The sequence below is a fragment of the Microcaecilia unicolor genome, chromosome 2, assembly GCF_901765095.1.
Source record: "Microcaecilia unicolor chromosome 2, aMicUni1.1, whole genome shotgun sequence".
NCBI classification, from domain to species: Eukaryota; Metazoa; Chordata; class Amphibia; order Gymnophiona; family Siphonopidae; genus Microcaecilia; species Microcaecilia unicolor.
The window spans coordinates 460,748,647-460,767,868 of NC_044032.1; the positions used below are offsets into that span (position 1 = coordinate 460,748,647).

Genomic DNA, 19,222 nt, shown 5'->3' on the forward strand with positions numbered 1-19,222 from the left:
AGTGCAAACCCCATGGGTAAAAAGTACCCATGATATTTGCATCAACATGGCAGTTTGGTTATTACCACCAAAATCACAGAGACTAGCTCTACTACAGTATAGCATGGACTGTTCAGCCAAACTAAAAAACTTGAAATGTTCTGTGATAATGATGGTGATGAAATATTGTCTTTGCCACCGGAAGCAGACAGTTCCTGCCAAAACACACCCATATTTTTTTCAAAAAGGTGCAGCCTTGTTTGTATTGGTCTAGGGCTTCATGAAGTTTTTGACAGCACTGTTTCAGATGAGTATTGAATAAAACCATAATGTGGAAGGTTTACAAAATTACAGAAATATGAGCAATTTATTTTTTAATATATAGGGGAAGCTATTCAGCCAGTGCTGATCAACATGTTTTTGGCTTTTCCTGACCATTTAAATCTCAACCTCATAGTGGGCACATAAAAACAGGACATTGTATTTGTATTATAAGGTTTAGATTTGAATGGTGGGTTTTTATCCCATAAAGTCCCTTAACTTACTATTTGGAATACAGAATTTGTGATGCCCTTTTATTACACAAAATGTTTTAGTTCGATATAATTAGTATGGATTTACTATATTGTGTTTGTGGTTTTGCTGCTTAGCTTGAGATTAGTTTTCCCTTTTTTTCTGTTTTACCCTTTAAAAACAAATTTGGTTATTACCTACATAATTACTATTATAAATCTTTTCTCTATTAGACATACACAACATTCTACTAATACATATGGATCAAACATACTAGTTGAGCAAAATCCATTAGCTGTCTATTAAAATTGTGTTTTGTTTTTTTTTTTAATTTGTTTATTTATATCTTTTTACATTTACATATCATAATAAATGTACGAAATACAGGAAAGTACATTAGTCCAAACATAAAATTAATAGGAAATATTTCTCTAACCACTTTGTCCACAAATCAAAGAAAGAATCCAAGTACTAGGAAAAAAAAAATAGATATAGGGAAAATTGTAACTGAAATTTCAAGAGCAAGTATAACCCGATAGCCTACATTATAGCATTTCTTACTGGGAAGCAGTTAAGGATTTACCCACACCTTCTTGTAACTCAACAAATTTTAACAATTTTAAGGGTTCAAAGAAAACATAATTATTTGCATTTAGTGACACTAAACATCTGCATGGAAATTTTAATTGGAAGACCGCTCCAAGTTTGGGAACTCTAGTCTTATAAGACAAGAATTCCCTCCTTTTTTTCTGCGTGTCTCTAGCGAGATCTGGAAAAATCTGTACCCTTGAACCCAGAAAGTCCGCTTTTATATGGCGAAAGTAAGTCCGGAAAACAATATTCCTATCCATTTCTAATGCAAATGTAACTAAAAGTGTAGTCCGTTCGGTCACTGTATCCAAGGAGCTTTCAAGAAAATGAGTCAAATCAAGATCCGGTGCAGCCTGAGATTGTCCAGCGATATTTATTCCAGTTATGTACTGGGCCCTAGCAACAGGTGGAAACGCCGTCGCTGGGATTTCCAGTACTTCTAAAAAATATTTTCTCAACATGTCCAAAGGGGTAATTAAAGGAGATTTCGGAAAGTTGATAAATCTCAGGTTGTTCCTTCTACTTTGATTTTCCAGGTAAACAATTTTGCGGGCAAAAATATCTCGTTCCTTGATTAAAGTGGCTGAAACATTTTGAGAATTTGTAAATTCTGCCTCAAGATTCTGGACTCTTTCAGCCATATTACTCTGCTTTTGCTTTAAATCATTTATTTCACCCCCTAATGAATTGGAAATAGTTTGTAAAGATGTGTGGATACCTTGAATTGCGTCCCAGATTGCTTCAAGCGTTATAACAGCCGGTTTGACTTTTCCTCGGTGTCCTTCAGGAGTTTTATCGCCAGCTAGAGACGAAGAGAACACTTCTTCTGTATTAAAACTAGTTGGCGTCGAGAATACAACGGGAGCTCCCAGCACAGCTACCAGGGGCGGCGTTCCACCTATCGCTCCAGTCTCCTGTGCCTCCGTCGCATTCATTATTACTCCTGGACGAGGAGGGGCTGTAGTAGGGGGAGGACTCAACGATATCCCCTCTATGCTATGGTCCGCTTGAACAAGAGCGGGCCCTGCAGAATCGGGTTGTCGCTCACGGAGGACCGTCACTCCATAGGATTCCAGAACAGACTGGCGCTCAGCAGGATTCACAGCTAAGCTCAGGGAGGTAAGAGCTTTAGCTTTTCCTTTTCGCTTTCCCATGATGTAAATTGGGAAAACTGGCGTTCAGTCGACCGGTATCTGAGGAGCTCTATTCCTCACGTCCTTTCATGACGCTATCTTGGATTTTTCAAAATTGTGTTTTTTAATTTTATTTTTATGCAGTTTAAATAAAAATGAGACAAGAGTAAACACTTGAAACAGTAGGTTTCACACTGAGATAAATATTAAGGTAATATAATAAATCTAGAAAAAAAGAAAGTAAGTGGAAGTTTTCTGGAAAAGTCCACAAGAGGGACAAGTGTTAAACTAGGAGAGTTCTAGAAAACAAAGAAATCATGCTAAAAATTATAAATAACTAAGCATACAGCAATTTTGTTACAAGCCTATCTCACTAAAGCAGAGCAGAAGAACAGCCTAAGTAAAACTGATTGATGTTAAGTGCTGCCTGTTAGATGGGTGACTTCTGGTATTATCAATGGGCCCGAGAGAGTACGTGGCCACACAGCTGTACTTAAGGGGCATACCACAGGGACATTTGGGTAATTAAGTCTTCCATACAAGAGCTTCCCAACTGTACCTGGCTCAAATCCCAGAATATTGATCCCAGGACTTGGCCATTCTTCCCTCAATCTTCACAAGATTCCCTGATCCCACAACATAATGCTGCCATCATTATGTTTACTATAGGAATGGTGTTACTATGGTAATGTGCTCTGTTTATTTTACACCACATTATTACTTAGCTTTGAGACCAAGTTTCACTTTTATCTCAACAAACTATGAAACTTTCCTCCACCATGTGTGCAGTGCTCCGGCAAAACATCACATGGCTTTTCTTCAACAATAACTATGTAGAGACAAAGCATGTAACACTACAATGAAGCACTATCCTACATTATGAACCTGACATTTCACAGGCTTAGAACATGTCAGTTTCCATGCAGGGGCTTGTTCCTGTAATATTTATTTGTTACATTTGTATCCCACCTTTCCCCACTTATTAGTAGGCTCAAAGTGGCTTACATAGTTCTGGAGAGGTGGTTACAGCCTCCGGTGTGAACAAATACAGTGTAGGGATACCGTTATAGTGACAAATACAGTAAAGAAGTATCGGTAAATAGATTGGGGTGGTTCACCCCAAGCAGAATGCTAGGGTGGGATCATGTGTCGGGGTTGAGTACTGTCCGTTTCCTGGTTAAATTGTCATATTTCATTATTCGGTATTTATGTCAGTTCTGTGGGGTATGCCTTTTTGAAAAGGTGTGTCTTTAGGTTTTTTCCGAATCTTAGATGATTATTTGTGGTTTTCAGGCGTTTTGGTAGTATATTCCAGAGTTGTGTGTATATGTAGAAGAAACTTGACGCGTATGTTGATTTATATTTCAGGCCCTTACAACTTGGGAAGTGAAGGGTTAAGTACGTTCTGGCCAATTCAATTGTGTTTCTAATTGGTAAGTTGATTAGTTCAGTCATATAGCTTGGAGCTAGACCATGTATCATTTTGTGAACAAAGGTACAAATCTTGAAAGCAATACGTCCTTTGATTGGTAGTCAGTGTAGTTTTTCCCGGAGGGGGTTTTGCGATTTCAAATTTAGATTTTCCATACATAAGCCTGGCTGCCGTATTCTGAGCAGTCTGTAGTTTCCTTAGGAGTTGTTCTTTGCAACCCACATATATTCCATTGCAATAACCGACATGTGTTAGTACCATTGTTTGAATCATGTTGCGAAAAAAGTTTCCCTCAAGAAGAATTGTTTTACCCGTTTGAGTTTCCACATTGTGTGGAACATTTTCTTTCTAATGGCAGTGGCTTGGTTCTCTAGTTAGGTTGCTGTCGATATTAATGCAGAGGATTTTCAGGTTGTCTGAGATTGGAAGTGTGTGTTCCAGGGTGTGTATGGCTGTGGGGTGGTTTGTGAAATGTTGGGATGAAAGAATGAGGCAGTGTGTTTTTTCTTTGTTGAGTTTTAGTTTGAATGTCGTTGCCCAGGTATCCATTATGCTTAGGCTGTTTTTTTATTACATTGGTGATTTCTAAAGGGTTCGATTTGAAAGGTATGTATATTGTGGCATGATCCGCATACAGAAAAGGGTTAAGGCCTTGATTGAAAAGACACTTGGCTGAGGGGGTCATCATTAGGTTGAAAAGGATGGGTGAGAGAGGTGATCCCTGTGGTACTCCGCAGTCGGTTTCCCAGGTTGGAGAAATGTTCAAGTTTGACTTTACTTGATATGACCTTGTGGTTAGGAACCCCTTGATCCATTTGAGTATATTCCCACCAATTCCTATCTTGTCGAGTATTCTTAGTAATATATTGTGGTCTACCATATCGAATGCGCTCGACATGTCAAAATGGAGTAGGAGTATGTTTTTACCTAGTGCAATTTTTTGTTTGCATTTGGCAAGGAGAGATACTAGTACAGTTTCTGTACTATGGAGGAGTCTGAAACCGGATTGTGATTCATTAAGTATTGAGAATTTGTCGATAAACTCCGTGAGTTGTTTGGCTACGATGCTTTCCATCAATTTGATTGTCAATGGGATGGATGCCTCAGGACAATAGTTGGTGATATTATTTGTTTTCTTCTTGGTGTCTTTCAGTAATGGTGTGAGTAAAATGTTGCCTTTGTCCTTGGGGAATAAGCCTTGTTGGAACATGTAGTTTAGATGGGATGTAAGATCTGCAATGAATCGGTCAGATGGTGATTTCATTAAATAGTTGGGACATGCGTCCAGTTGACAATGAGCGGATGAGAGCTTACTGGTAGCCTGTGCAACTGTTTCGTCTGTAATCTGGGTGAAGTTTAACCAGGTCTGATCTGCTGGGTATTCTCCAGTGTGGGTCTAATTCATCAAGGAAGGTATCAAGGTTAGTGTTTTCAGGAGACATGGTTTTGCGTACGTTGGAAACTTTTTCTTTAAAGTATTTGGCAAGTTCTCCTGCTGGTGGAATGTCGGTATTTGATGTGGTAACTGGTTTAGTGTCTAGTAGTTTGTATAATTTCTTCATGTAGTCTGTACCTACTTGTGCTTTATAGTAGTTCCATTGGATTTTTTTAATCTCATTTTTGTATTTTCTTTGTGCGTTTCTATTTTTCCTCCACGTTCTTTCAAGTAGTCTAGATATTGTTTTTAGTTTTTTCAAATCGTTGTTGAACCAAGGTGTTTTATTGGGGTTGTATGAGGTTTTTGTTCGTATAGGTGCTATTTCATTTAGAACGGAAATACATTTTTTCCCATTTCACGAGGAAATATTTAGAATCAGTTAAAGCTGACCAGTTGTTGTCATATCGATTGCCAAAATGTTTTTTCATCTACGTGACCTCTTATATTGTATGATGTTTTTTCTTCTGCTTGGTGATGTCCCTTCTTCAGCCACTGTAAGGTCAAATTTAGTTTGAAGTGATCGGACCATGGTGTGATTGAACATTTATGTTCTGTTATTATGAAGTTTCGGTCTGTCATAAATTTATGTGCAAGTAAGTCAAGTATGTGACCTTTTATGTGGGTAGCATTCAAAAGTGGCCATTTGAAGTCTCACAACTGGAAGAATTCCTTACATTCTTGTACACCATTTGCATTTGGGTCTTCTAGGTGGAGGTTAATATCTCCTGACTAGTACATTTGAGTTAGTAGTTCATATGAAGTCAGTGAAGTTTGTATAGGCATCGTTCCATTTACCTGGTGGTCTGTAGAATATAACAATTCAGATAGTCAGATAGGGTTTTGTGTTGAATCCTGATTGAAGCAATTTAAGTTATGTTATTGACTTTGCAGTGGTATCAGTGGTGAAGTGAGACCTGTAGATTAGGGTGATGCCTCCTCCTCTTTTTGCCTCTCTGGTCCAATGTAGGATTTTGTATTCTGGTGGGCACAGGTCCAAGATTATGGGATCATTTTGGTCATGGATCCATGTTTCATTGATGAACAGTAATCAATGGCTTCCTTTGTGATCCAGTCTGCTAGTGTTTGTTTTGTTTGCTGCGGATCTGGCATTAATGTAACCTATTTTAATTATATGGTATGGTTCTTCTATATTTCGGATTGTGGTGACTTTTATTAGTTGTTGTTTTATTGGTTTAGATTTGTTAAGTCCTTTTTTCCCCAGTTTGTACAGTTTGTTCGTAGGCTGATTTTCAGTTGTAGGTTCTGTTGTCGGTTTGATGGAAGTTGGTGCATCTGGTTGTTTGGGGTTGGTTGTGTAGTATGGGTATGATATTTTCATTACGAGGTGTGGGCATTATTGTTTGGATCAGAGTTATGGAGTAAATTCCTAAGAGTAGTTTTACAGTGTTCATTTTGTGATTGTGAGCAGCAGTAGTAGCTTGACTGTCTAGCAGCAGCCATGCTTACTGAAGCTCCCAATGCCGCTGCAACACTCGATGTCAATGGACTTGGCACCAAATATCTTCTCTTGTTGAGTCTCTCTGGAAATCTGGGCCTTCTTCTTCATACGAAGACAAAGAACACAGTTAGTGGGGCTACGGTCGGGCCCAAGACACTATAGACACCAAGAATGGGTGTCCTTCCCAGAAATTGTCCGATTGCACCGGGTTCAGCGCTTAAAGCCACTGGGAACCTTTGTGGATATTGAAGGAAAAACTTCCTTGGCTAAATTAAACAAAGCGATGGTGCCTGAAAAAGGGGCAAGGGCAAAAAAACAAAGGGAAAATTCTCAGACAAAATCAAGGCCGAATGACGACAAAAAAGAAAGGAAACCTAAAACCAGGCAAAATTAACTAAAAATATAAAGGAAAGATTTTTTAAAAAGGGGGTTCCCACAATTTTGGACAAAAAAAAAATCGTTGAAAGGCACGAAAGAGCTCTTTATGACCGAGCATTGTGAGAAGGTGGTAAAAAAAAAAAAAAAAAAAAAGCCCTCTCCTCACCGCAGTAGAAAAAGAACTGAGACCGCGTTCTTGCGGTGTGCAGGAAGGCACGCACGCATGCGCGGCGGAGCATGTCTCGCTCTCCACAAAACTCTACTTATACTCGTTATAAGTCCCGGACCAGTAGACGTAGGTCGGTGTCACCCACTTGTGAGAATCTATAAGCCTGCTTGCCCTCAGAGAATGACCATCACCCTTACTTAGTTGCATAATTAGCTTGGTAGAAAATATATTTAGGAGCTGTTTTACTAAAGCTTAGTGTGCACTAACTCTGTTAGCGCCCGCTAAATGCTAAACCTATGGGCTTCTTAGAATTTAGCACATGCTAACAGAATTAACACAAGCTAAGCTTTAGTATAAGGGCCCATTAATCTTAACAATTTAAGACTGGGCAAGTTCTTGCAAATAAACACACAAGAACAATCCTAATACACAGAAGGCAACTCTGGAAAGTTTACAATAAAAGACATTATAATCTGAAAGCAATCTTTTGCAAATATATATATTTTTTAAATCAAGTCTTATAGGGGGAACAGGCATTCAAATGTTCACCCAGTTAAATGGCAAGCCATCTTGAAAATCCAGGTTCTACCGTTGCTGGATGTATTTAGAGATATCTAAATTTCTACCATTACTTCACATTTAAATTCCTAGAAAGCTTTGCAGAATTTCAAAATTCCTACCTTCACTAAAATATTTCCATCCTCTTCCTCTAAAACTTTAACAATGGAGTCTTCACTTAGCTTTTCCTCAAAATGCACTCCACTTCCTTTACTCTTTGCAGCTGAAAAATGAAAATGTAAAAACAAATTAAAAAAAAAAAAGACTTAAAAGCACTGTTTAGAATGTTCAGTCCTCATTCAAAAAATAAAAACAAATCATCAATACTAGTCACGTAAACTCAGTATATTTTAATCTTATTTAACTGGAACAAAATATTTCTTAATGGAAAGGATGGTAGATATAACGAACAGTCCCTGAAATGAGTTTATAGAAGCAAAATTATTAACAGAATTCAAGAAAGCATGAAATAAGCATATTTCTGTAAAAGCTTCACTGGCCATCAGTACAATACAGGCCTAAATTTAAAAACAATTCAAGGCCTGTAATGGAAATGAGCCAGAGAACTTGAACAGAATCTCCTTCTATACATCTCCAAAGTCGCTAAAGTCTTCCAAAAAAGTATTCCTAAGCACACCCTCTCCAAAGACATCACACGATGTGACAACTGGCAACGAGCTTTTTCCAGAGTAGCCACACCCACACTATGGAATGCAACCCTTGAAAGGCTTTGCGCGATGCAAGACTACTTCAGGAATCAGGTGAAAGCTTGGCTCTTCTCCCAAGTCTATAATGGAAGCAGCAATTAACTTACTGGTCACACACAAAGACCAACAACAACTACACATACCGTAACAGGACTTGTTATCCACTCCTACCATACCTAAGATTATATTTCATGCACCTTTCTGACTTCATATACAACTTTTTAAAAATGAGTCCCCTTATTTTGTACTCCCATCTTCTCTGTGTTCCACCTTTTCTTACAACCTGATGTCTATTCAAATGTTTTTTGCCTATTGTGTTCACAATTTAATTAGCATACTGCTGTGTGCCATACTATGCATATATTTGAATATTTTCACTGTTGTAATTGTCTGTTGCCCATGTTCAATTTATTGTGTGATTTACAAAGAAGCAGCATGTCAACGCTATTAAATAAATAGAATGAAATAAAAAGATCCTTCCCTTCTTACCTATGAAAAAGAGAGAAAGCCAGAGATTATATAGGGACCATGGAATTTAAACATGGCCCTTCAAAACAGAGTAAAATGGCAGATAAGGACCTATGTTCATGCCTATGGTAATGAACTGAAAAAGGGACAATGAATAGCGAACATACTTACCTATAGCAGGTATTCTTCAAGGACAGTAGGCCTTATATTCTCACAATTAAAGTGGTCCTGCGTTGACCAGTAAAAAGATTATGACAAGCTTCACAAGAGCTTTGTGGAGCACGAGTGCCTCCCTGTCTGCCGCGAGAGAGCGGTTACCGCAGTTAAATACTACAACATAAAAAGAAAAAAATTGCAGACAACTCCTAGGGGCGGCAGGAGGGTTTGTGAGAACATAAGGCCTGCTGTCCTTGGAGGATACCTGCTACAGGTAAGTATCTTCACTTTCTCCGAGGGCAAGCAGGCAATAATACTCAAACTGGGGTATCCTAGCATCCAGGCTCACTGAAAACAACAAATATTGGTCAACTGGGCATCGTAACAGTGAGTATACAAACAAAAAAGGCAATGTCCAATGCCTCTGAGAATAAAATAAAAAACTTCTGAGCCAAGCTGTCCTGTCGGGAAGAACAGCCATGGTCAACTCCTGTGTTAGCCGTTCCTTTGATAAAAACAATTTGCATTGAACATTTACACATCTTGTCTAATTTACAACTAAACTCCGACCCCTGAGGCAGGCGTTACTTAATGCCGAAACACGGCTTGTGTCAGGTTATTTTTCAATAAAATACTCCTGTTGTCCTAGCCTTGAAGGCCCAGTGTTGCTTTTTTTTTGTTTGTATACTCTCTATGTATGCTGTATACCCTCTCTGTTTGTTTCATCGTAACAGTGAGGACATACATCAACCTGAAACTATACACAAAACTAGTAAAAAAGGCCAGTTTCTGACACAAATGAAACGGGTGCTAGCAAGGTTTTCCTCGGAGTGTGTATGTTTGAGAGAGTGTATGTGAGAGTGACTGTGTGGGGGAGAGAGAGTGAATGTGCGTGTGTGTGAGAGAGAAAGTCTGGGTGCGAGTGTGTCTGTGAGAGAGAGTGTGTGTGAGAATGAGAGTATGTGCAAGTGCGTATGTGAGACACAGTGTGAGAGAGAGAGTGTGTTTCACACAGATACAGTGTGTGCGAGAGTGTGTGTGAGACACAGACTCTCTGTGAGACTGAGTGTATGAGACTAAGAGAGTGTGTGAGTGACTGTGTGACACAGAGAGTGAATGTGATACAGTGTGAGACATAGAGTGTGTGAGAGTGAGAGAAAGACATTGACTGTGTGTGTGAGAGAGAGAGAGAGAGAGAGAGAGAGAGAGAGTGTGTGACAGAGATACCTCCCCCCCCCCTCTCTGGTGTCAGGCCCCCCTCTCTCTCTCTCTGGTGTCTGAGCGTTACTGTGCAGGACGCTGAGCTCTGGCTGTGCTTCAAGGAACTGACCAATCCTATTTAATAGAATGCACCTCCAACATTCTGAAGCCGAGAAACCTCGTGTGGTTGGTCACTTCTGCTTGTGACGAACCCAGAAGTACGTGCTGTCAATTCAGGAGATGGATACAGAGAGCAGGAATGTCTCAGCCATGCAGTCAGCTTCAGAATGTTGGAGGTGTGTTTTATTATATAGGATGAGTGAAAAGTGAACCCAGGAACAGAAGAAAACGGGCCTAGTAGGGTGGAGTTGGATTCTAAACCCCAAACAGATTCCGCAACACTGTCTGCCTAACCTGACTGTCGTGTTGGGTATCCTGCTCAAGGCAGTAGTGCGATGTGAATGTGTGGACTAAAGACCATGTCACAGCCTTGCAAATTTCTTCAATGGAGGCTGACCGCAAGTGGGCTACCAACACAACCATGGCTCTGACATTGTGAGCCTTGACATGACCCTCCAGGATCAGCCCAGCCTGGGCATAAGTGAAAGAAATGCAGTCTGCCAATTAGAGATTGTGGGCTTCCCAATGGCGACACCCATCCTAGTGGGATCAAAAGAAAAAAAAAAAGTTGGGCGGCCTGTCTGTGGGGCTTCGTCGCTCCATGTAATAGGGCAATGCTCACTTGCAGTCCAAGGTATGCAAGGCGTTCACGCCAGGATAGGCATGGTCAGGAAAAGAATGTTGGCAAGACAACTGACTCAGATGGAACTCTTGACACTACCTTGGGCAGGAACTTAGGATGTGTGCGGAGGACTACTCTGTTGTGATGAAACTTGCATCCACCAAGAAAATGACCTTCCCTGGTCAAGTACTTCAGATGGCAGGAAAAGAAGTTTTCATCAGTTGGGTGAGAACGACGTTGAGTCCGATGACACAGGTGGAGGTTTAACAAGGGGCTTTGACAAAAGCAAACCTCTCATGAAGCGAACTAGAGGCTGTCCAGAGATGGGTTCACCTTCTACACAGTGATAAGCACTAATTGCACTGAGATGAACCCTTATAGAGTTGGTCTTGAGACCAGACTCAGGCAGATATAGAAGGTACTCAAGCAGGGCCTCTGTAGAGCAGGAAAAGGGATCTAGGACCTTGCCTTCACACCAGACAGCAAACCTACAACACAAAAGAGTAACATCTCTTGGTGGAATTTTTCCTGGAAGCTAACAAGACCCAAGGAAACAAATTCTTGGCTCTCAACATCCAGGCTGTAAAGGCCAGAGAATGAAGGATGGGATGCAGAAGAGATCCCTTGCTCTGTATGAGGAGGGTCAGAAAACATTACAATGTAAACAGTTCTTCGGAAGGTAACGCCAGAAGAAGAGGGAACCAGATCTGGCAAGGCCAGTAAGGAGCGATGAGAAGTTCTGTGGTCTTGCTTGAGCTTCAGCAAAGTCTTTCCTACAAGAAGTACAGGAGAATATGCATAGAGAAGACCTGTCCCTCAATGCAGGAGGAAGGCATCTGACGCTAGTCAGAACTGAGGGACTTTGCAATTGATATCAGTAGCAGAGATCCACCGAGGGGGTGCCCCACACTCAGAATATCTTGTGGCAACGCCAATGTTGACAGACCACTTGTGCAGTTGTATGATCCTGCTCAGTCTGTTGGTCAGGCTGTTTTTGCTCACCAGATAAGTGGTGCGAAGAAACATGCCATGCTGGAGAGCCCAGGGCCACATCTGGATGGCCTCCTGACTCAGAGGGAATGATCCGGTGCCCCCCTGATTGTTAGTGTAATACATAGCAACTTGATTGTCAGTTTGGATGAGTACAATTTAATGAGACAGCCGATCTCTGAAAGCCTTTAGAGTGTTCCAGAGATTGATCTGGAGATCTATTTCCTGGACAGATCAAGCCCCTTGAGTGTGAAGTCCATCAATATGAGTTCAGCATTTTTTGAGGATAAGGAATTTGGAATGGAAGTCCCAGAGTCAAACTGGAATGAATGGTCCATCTCAACAGGGAGCAGGCAAGCTCCAGGGAAACTCGGATGACATCTTCCAGACTCCCCTTGACTTACCACCACTGAGAAGCCAGGGTCCATTGGGCAGATTTCATGTGGAGACGTGTCATGGGTTTCACAGACTGTGAACGCCATGTGGCCCAGCAACCTTAACATCTGCCGAGCAATGACCTGTTGAGAGGCTCGAATTCAAAAAGCTAAGGTGACCAGAGCATCTGCTCTCGACTCTGGGAGGTAGGCTCGAACCTTCCATGTATCGAGCAGAGCTCCAATAAATTCCAACTGTTGGGCCAGGTGAAGATGGGATGGGGTAGTTTAAAATGAACCCTAGTAGCTCAAGCACCCGAACAGTTCTCTGCATGGACTCCTGAGCACCGTCCTCCCATGTGCTGTTCTAAAGCCAATCGTCCAGATAAGGGAACACATGGACTCCCAAGTCTGTGTAGTGATGCTGAGACTCCCGTTAGACATTTTGTAAAAACCCTGGAAGATGAATCGAGGCCAAAGGGCAACACGCGGTAATGGAAGTGCTGTGTTTCCAGGCAAAACTGAAGATACTAACCGGAAGTATTGGGAGTGTGTTTATATGCATCCTTTAAGTTCAGAGAGCATAGCCAATTATTTTCCTGAATCATGGGGAGAAAGATGCACAGGGAACCCATCCTGAACTTTTCTTTTGCCAGGAATTTATTTAGGGCCATTAGGTCTAAGATGGGACGCACCCCCCCCCCCCCCCATTTTCTTCTGCATGAGGAAGTACCTGGAATAGAATCCCAGCCCTTCGTCCCCTGGTGGAATGTGTTCGACCGCATAAGCCATCAGAAGGACAGAGAGTTCCTCTGTAAGTACCTGCTTCTGCCAAGAGCTGAAGCAATGGGCTCTTGGTGGGCAATTTGGAGGCTTCTGACGACAATTGAGGGCATATCCGAGATGGAGTATTTGAAGAACCCACCCACTAGTTGGAAGTTACAAGGGGCCACCTTTCTTAGCCTTCAGCCTCCTCCTGACCAGCAGTCATGTGGAACCGACACTTATGGAGGCTACACTCTTCTGGAGCCAGTCTGAGCGCTAGTGCTGTGTGCAGGCAGTATTATTCTGTCTGCTGCAGTGGCTTTTTTTTCTGTGGGGTATTCTTTCCCCAGGGTGGGACTAAGCGCATCTAGGGCACTGCTATGGTGACACTATGATGGTTCTGAACTCGTGAGTGATCCTGTTAGCCCTACGGTGCCTCACCTCATCACATGGAGTGTGTTTGGTATTAGTTATTTATTTTATTTTTGTTACATTTGTACCCCGCACTTTCCCACTCATGGCAGGCTCAATGCAGCTTACATGGGGCAATGGAGGGTTAAGTGACTTGCCCAGAGTCACAAGGAGCTGCCTGTGCCTGAAGTGGGAAATGAACTCAGTTCCTTAGTTCCCCAGGACCAAAGTCCACCACCCTAACCACTAGGCCACTCCTCCACTCCCAATTAAACAGTTACCCAATTAAACAGTCAAAAATGTTGTCTGCTTTGAGAGAGAGACAGAGAGATAGGTGGGGATTGGGTAGGGGGAAAAGGTGTGTTGTATGCATGCTTGCACACATATTATGTGTCTGTTGTTGTTTCTGTGCTTGGACATTTAATAAAGATGATTTATTTTTTTTAACTGCTTCTAAGACAACTGAATAGTGAGGTAACTTGGGCTTGTTATGTTCAGGAGCAGACTGGACTCTGTAGACACTGGTTCACTGGAATAAGAGGTTTGCCAAAACTTAGATTGCAATCCCTTACGTACAGAGTAGATAGGCATTGCAATAGTTCCCTTGGGGACATCAAAAGGGTTTCATAATTTCTTGCAATCAGTTTAACTGTCAAGACGCTAACGCTAGGTTTCTGAGACTCTTTCGTATAAACATGGTGTAGTTGGCATCCACTAGAGCTACATCTTGATAAGCTGAAGTGAAGCGTTCCTGCTCAGGAACATTAGCGACAGTTGAAGCTACTGGAGCAGTAGAACTGGGAGGAAGAGGAGCAGTAGAACTGGGAGGAAGAGGGATAACCATCATCTGACTAAAAGGACTCAGAGTGCTGTGGAGAATCCTGCCACTGTAACATGGAGGGGCATAATCGAACAGCGCCCAAACCGTATTATCGAAATAAGATAGCCGGCTAGCTTTCGTTTCGATAATACGGTTGGAGACGGCCAAATCTCAGCATTTGGGCCGGCTTTAGAGATGGCCGGCATTGGTTTCTGGCGATAATGGAAACTAATGCCGGCGATCTCAAACCCGGCCAAATCCAAGGTATTTGGTCGTGGGAGGAGCCAGCATTTGTAGTGCACTGGTCCCCCTCACATGCCAGGACACCAACCGGGCACCCTAGGGGCCACTGCAGTGGACTTAAAAAATTGCTCCCGGGTGCATAGCTCCCTTACCTTGGGTGCTGAGCCCCCCAAATCACCCCCAAAACCCACTCTCCACAACTCTACACCACTACCATAGCCCTAAGGGGTGAAGGGGGGGCACCTACATGTGGGTACAGTGGGTTTTTTTGGGGGGGAGGGTTGGAGGGCTCCCATTTACCACCACAAGTGTAACAGGTAGGGGGTTATGGGCCTGGGTCCACCTGCCTGAAGTGCACTGCACCCACCAAAAACTGCTCCAGGGACCTGCATACTGCTGTCAAACACGTGTGGGATAAATATAAAGGAATCCTGTTCAAAAGGAATGGATCCTAAGGAGCTTAGCCGAGATTGGGTGGCAGAGCCGGTGGCGGGAGGCGGGGATAGTGGAGGGCAGACTATTACGGTCTGTGCCAGAGCCGGTGGTGGAAGGCAGGGCAGACTTACACAGTCTGTGCCCTGAAAAGGACAGGTACAAATCAAGGTAAGGTATACACAAAAAGTAGCACATATGAGTTTATCTTGTAGGGCAGACTGGATGGACCGTGCAGGTTTTTTTCTGCCGTCATTTACTATGTCATAGAGCTGGGTATGACATTTCAGGCTGGCAAAAAAATGTTTTTTAACTTTTTTTTTTTTGGGTGGGAGGGGGTTGTTGACCACTGGGGGAGTAAAGGGAGGTCATCCCTGATTCCCTCCGGTGGTCATCTGGTCAATTGGGGCACTTTTTTGAGGCCTGGTCCTAAAAATAAATGGATCGTGAAGCCAGCGAAATGCTTGTCAGAGCCGGCCTTCTTTTTTTCCATTATCGGCCGAAGCCGGCCATCTCATAACCATGCCCCCGTCCCGCCTTCCATACCCTTCCGAAACACCCCTTTAACTTTGGCCGGCTCTGCAACAGAAAACAGTTGGAGCCGGCTTTCCATTATACCGATTTGTCCGGGTTCAGGAGATGGCCGGCCATCTCCCGATTTGTGTCGGAAGATGGCCGGCGATCTCTTTCAAAAATAAGCATGATAGGCAACTGTGGCAAAATGGATGGAGCAGGAGATGAACTATGAGGCTTAGGCTGCTTGACTGCTGTTAAGTCTTGCCCTAGAGATTAGGAGGAGCATACCTGGAAATTGGAAAACTATACTTAAAGCTGCTGTAATATTTTCTGGAAAACATGCACTAATAATACAGCTGCATCCTGAGGGGTCTGTGAAGTGAAAGCAGGAATAGACCTATATTGATGATTGCTCCTTTGCAGCTTTAGTTGAAGGACACTCTGCTACTCAAGTTAGTCACAGCATAGAGGAGTTTCATGATTTTGTCTTCTTCACTGGGAAGAAAACATAGCAGGTGACTGAACTGAATGAGGAGATGTAAGCTTGATGTCTTGCCACGCTACGCCAAGTAGTACTGTACTGGTTGCTGCTGCAGACATTAATGGAGGTGTAACCATGGCAGCCTTGAAAGCTTAGCTTTTGTTTGAGGAGGCACAGCATCTGCTATATGCTTAGATTTAGGCTCTCACACAGAGAAGCAGACATTTTACTGTTGCGATTTTACCCCTGTAGGGCAACCATTAGGAGCCATCGAGTTGGTGCCTGCTCCCATTGGTAGTCCGAAAGAGCCCACAGGGCATGTTAAACGCTTGAGATTAGAGCCCTTCAGTACCTGAACAAGGTCCTTTGGGTTGGCATATTCTGGTCCTTGACACATGTTTTAGTAGGTTTGAAGAAATAATACTTAATCGCCCAGAGAGAGAGAGAGAGAGAGAGAGGGGGCTGACATTTTCAAACAGTGACATAGAAGAAAAAGGACTGGCTTAATAATGCTATGACGTCATCAAGGTAGGAAGTCAGCAGAGCATCTCAATGGTGAGAAAAAATGTGAGGCTGTAGAAAAAGAAAGAAAAAAGAAAGAAAAAGAAAAAAAGAAAATCCATTCTGTGCCACAAGGAATCTAAACAGCCACTAAATTGTAATAATAATGTGCTGGGCAAGAAGTTATATCAAAATGTGCCACACATTCACTCATACATTTGGCAAAACACGCCTTTTTGCATTTTTCTTTTTAAACAAAGTAACGCACAAAGCAGCTCCATCCCCAAATGAAAGTGCAATGCCAACAACAAACAAGAAAAACATTAACTGCTCTTCAGTACTGACAACAATGAAAACAGATGGGACCTGGGACGGTCCGGAGGGACTAAAAGAAAGCAAATTAGCAGACCTAATTTCTCCTTCCTTAGCGTCCCTCCGGACTGGCCCAGGATCTGACTGATGGGAAGTAACAAAGCAGTATTCATAAGGAAGGGACCCCAGAAAACCTGCCGTGAGAACCCTAGCATCAAAGATTACTTTCTGAAGACACGTCTAATCTATAATACTTAGAGAATGAATGCAAGGAAGACCAAATCGCTGCCTTACAAACGTCCAAGGGCGGCACCAAAAAGCGTTCCGCCCAAGAAGCAGCCTGCCCCCTAGTACAGTGGGTCTTGATTCCATCCCGGTACCTGCTTGCCAGAAAAAAGGTAAGCGGAAGCTATCATCTTCTTGAGCCACCTAGAAATGGTGGGCTTTGACACCACTAACCCCCTTACGGGAACCTCCAATGAACAGAAACAGACGGTCTGAACGTCTGAATTCCTCCATAACCTTCAGATAGTGCTTAAGAACTCTCCTAACATCCAGAGTCTGTAATCTTTGTTGATCCTCAGAACCGGAAGAATCTAAGACAGGTAAAACTACCAACAGAGAGATGAAACTGTGAAACGACCTTAGGAAGAAAGGAAAGAACGGGACGCAAAACCACACGCTCTTCAAGAAAGGCGACTTACAGGAAAAGGCTTGAGACTCCAACACTCTCCAAGCCGAGGCAATGGCTACCAAAAATACTGTCTCGAGTGTCAAATCCTTAACTTGAAAAAAAATCCCGAGCACAAGGAATGCGTCTGTTCAGAAATATCCGAATCTGAGACTGTAACTTGAGACGTCTGCTCTGAGGAAGAAATATCCGACCGCCTGCTGTATCAAAAGACACTCCTAAATATACCGCTGCCACACTACCGTGACTTTGGTGAATGTACGTGGAACTAAAGCAAAAATACTGGCTCAGAATCGCAAAGTGAAGAAAACGCCGAAGAGGAATGTGCAGATAGGCCTTTTAAATCCAGCATGGTCAAAAACTCTTCTGACCTAACAGCAACTATCACTGAGTGAAGGGTTTCCATCCAAAAACTGGCAACCTTGAGTGTCTGACTGACCACCTTGAGATCTAAAATTGGAAGGAAGGAACCCTCCTCGGAACTACAAAGTAGATGGAATAATGGCCTTGCTTGACTTCTGAAGGTGGAACCAGACAAGAGTTCATGAAGCCTTAGTAAAGTGTCCCGAACCGCCCGCCTTGAGATAAGATCGGAAGGGAGACTCCAGAAAGGCATCTGAAAGATGCCGCACAAACTCTAAGGCATACCTGTCTCGAATAACCTCTAACACCCGCTGATCGGTGGTAATCTGGACCCACCTCCAATAAAACTCTGCTAAACGAGCTCCCACAGGAATCAGAGGGGCCCACACACCTTCACTGGGTGGGACAAGCTAAGGACTGGAAAGAAGCTCCAGGTTCTCTAACACCTTGGTGTGCCCCTCAATAGGACTGATTTCTCTGGAAAAACCTTGACTTCCAAGACTGAGTCCCTCTAGTTGACTGAAAACAATGGAAATCTTGCCCCCAACCATGAAGTGAGCCATGATCTGACGGACTAGGCCGATCTTCCGGAAGGCGAGGGACTTCAGTATCCCCCAGACTATGGATCAACTTATCCAATTTGTCCCCAAACAAAAAGGATCCCTTGAAAGGAAACTTGCTTAGTTTATACTTAGAAGCCACATCTGCAGACCAATCTCTCAACCAAAGAGGACAACATGTTGTGACTCCCAAAGCCATGGACTTGGCAGAGGCCCTCAGCAAATTGTACAAAGTATCCGCTAAGAAGGCAGAGCCCATCTCAATCTTAGCCACCTCCACGTCTATGGAAGACAAATCATTCGACGCTCTGTCTAGGACTCTCTTGGCCCACCGGAAGCACACCCTGGCCACTAAAGAAACACAAATGGCAGCCTGTACCACCAAGGAAGAGACTTCAAAACTAAGACCTTCCATCCAACAATCCTGAACATCCTGAAGAGCAGTACCTCCATCAACAGGAACCGTATTGCGCTTAGTTACCGCCAAGACCACCGCATCTACCACAGGAATTTTAAGAAAGGATCTATCTGCATCTGGGACCAGATAAAGCCGTACCATACACCTAACAGGACGAAAAAGAGAGTCCGGTACATCCCACTGCGCTGGAATGATGTCTCTAATATCCTGGTGCATAGGAAAAGTCTTCCCAGGATGTCTAATGCCTTTAACCAACAGATCTACCTTATGGCCTTCTAGGACCGCGGGCAGCTCTTCCTCAAAATGTAAGGTGATCACTAACAACGAAATGAGCTCCTGCAGATCTTCCTTGTGGAAAAGCCTAACAGCTGAAGGATCTTCCCCCCGGAGCAAAGATTCCACCAGCAGAACTGGGGTTCTCC

At 42.9% G+C, this 19,222-nt stretch overlaps 1 protein-coding gene across 1 annotated transcript in view; it reads right to left on the reverse strand.

Annotated features, from left to right (window-relative positions):
• C2H20orf27 (chromosome 2 C20orf27 homolog) overlaps positions 1–19,222 on the reverse strand; it is a 121,162-nt gene that overhangs the window by 72,702 nt on the left and 29,238 nt on the right. Inside the window, exon 3 of the mRNA XM_030190981.1 lies at positions 7,773–7,873. Within this exon, the coding sequence (XP_030046841.1) occupies positions 7,773–7,873 (101 nt within the window). The remainder of the gene's footprint in view (positions 1–7,772; positions 7,874–19,222) is intronic.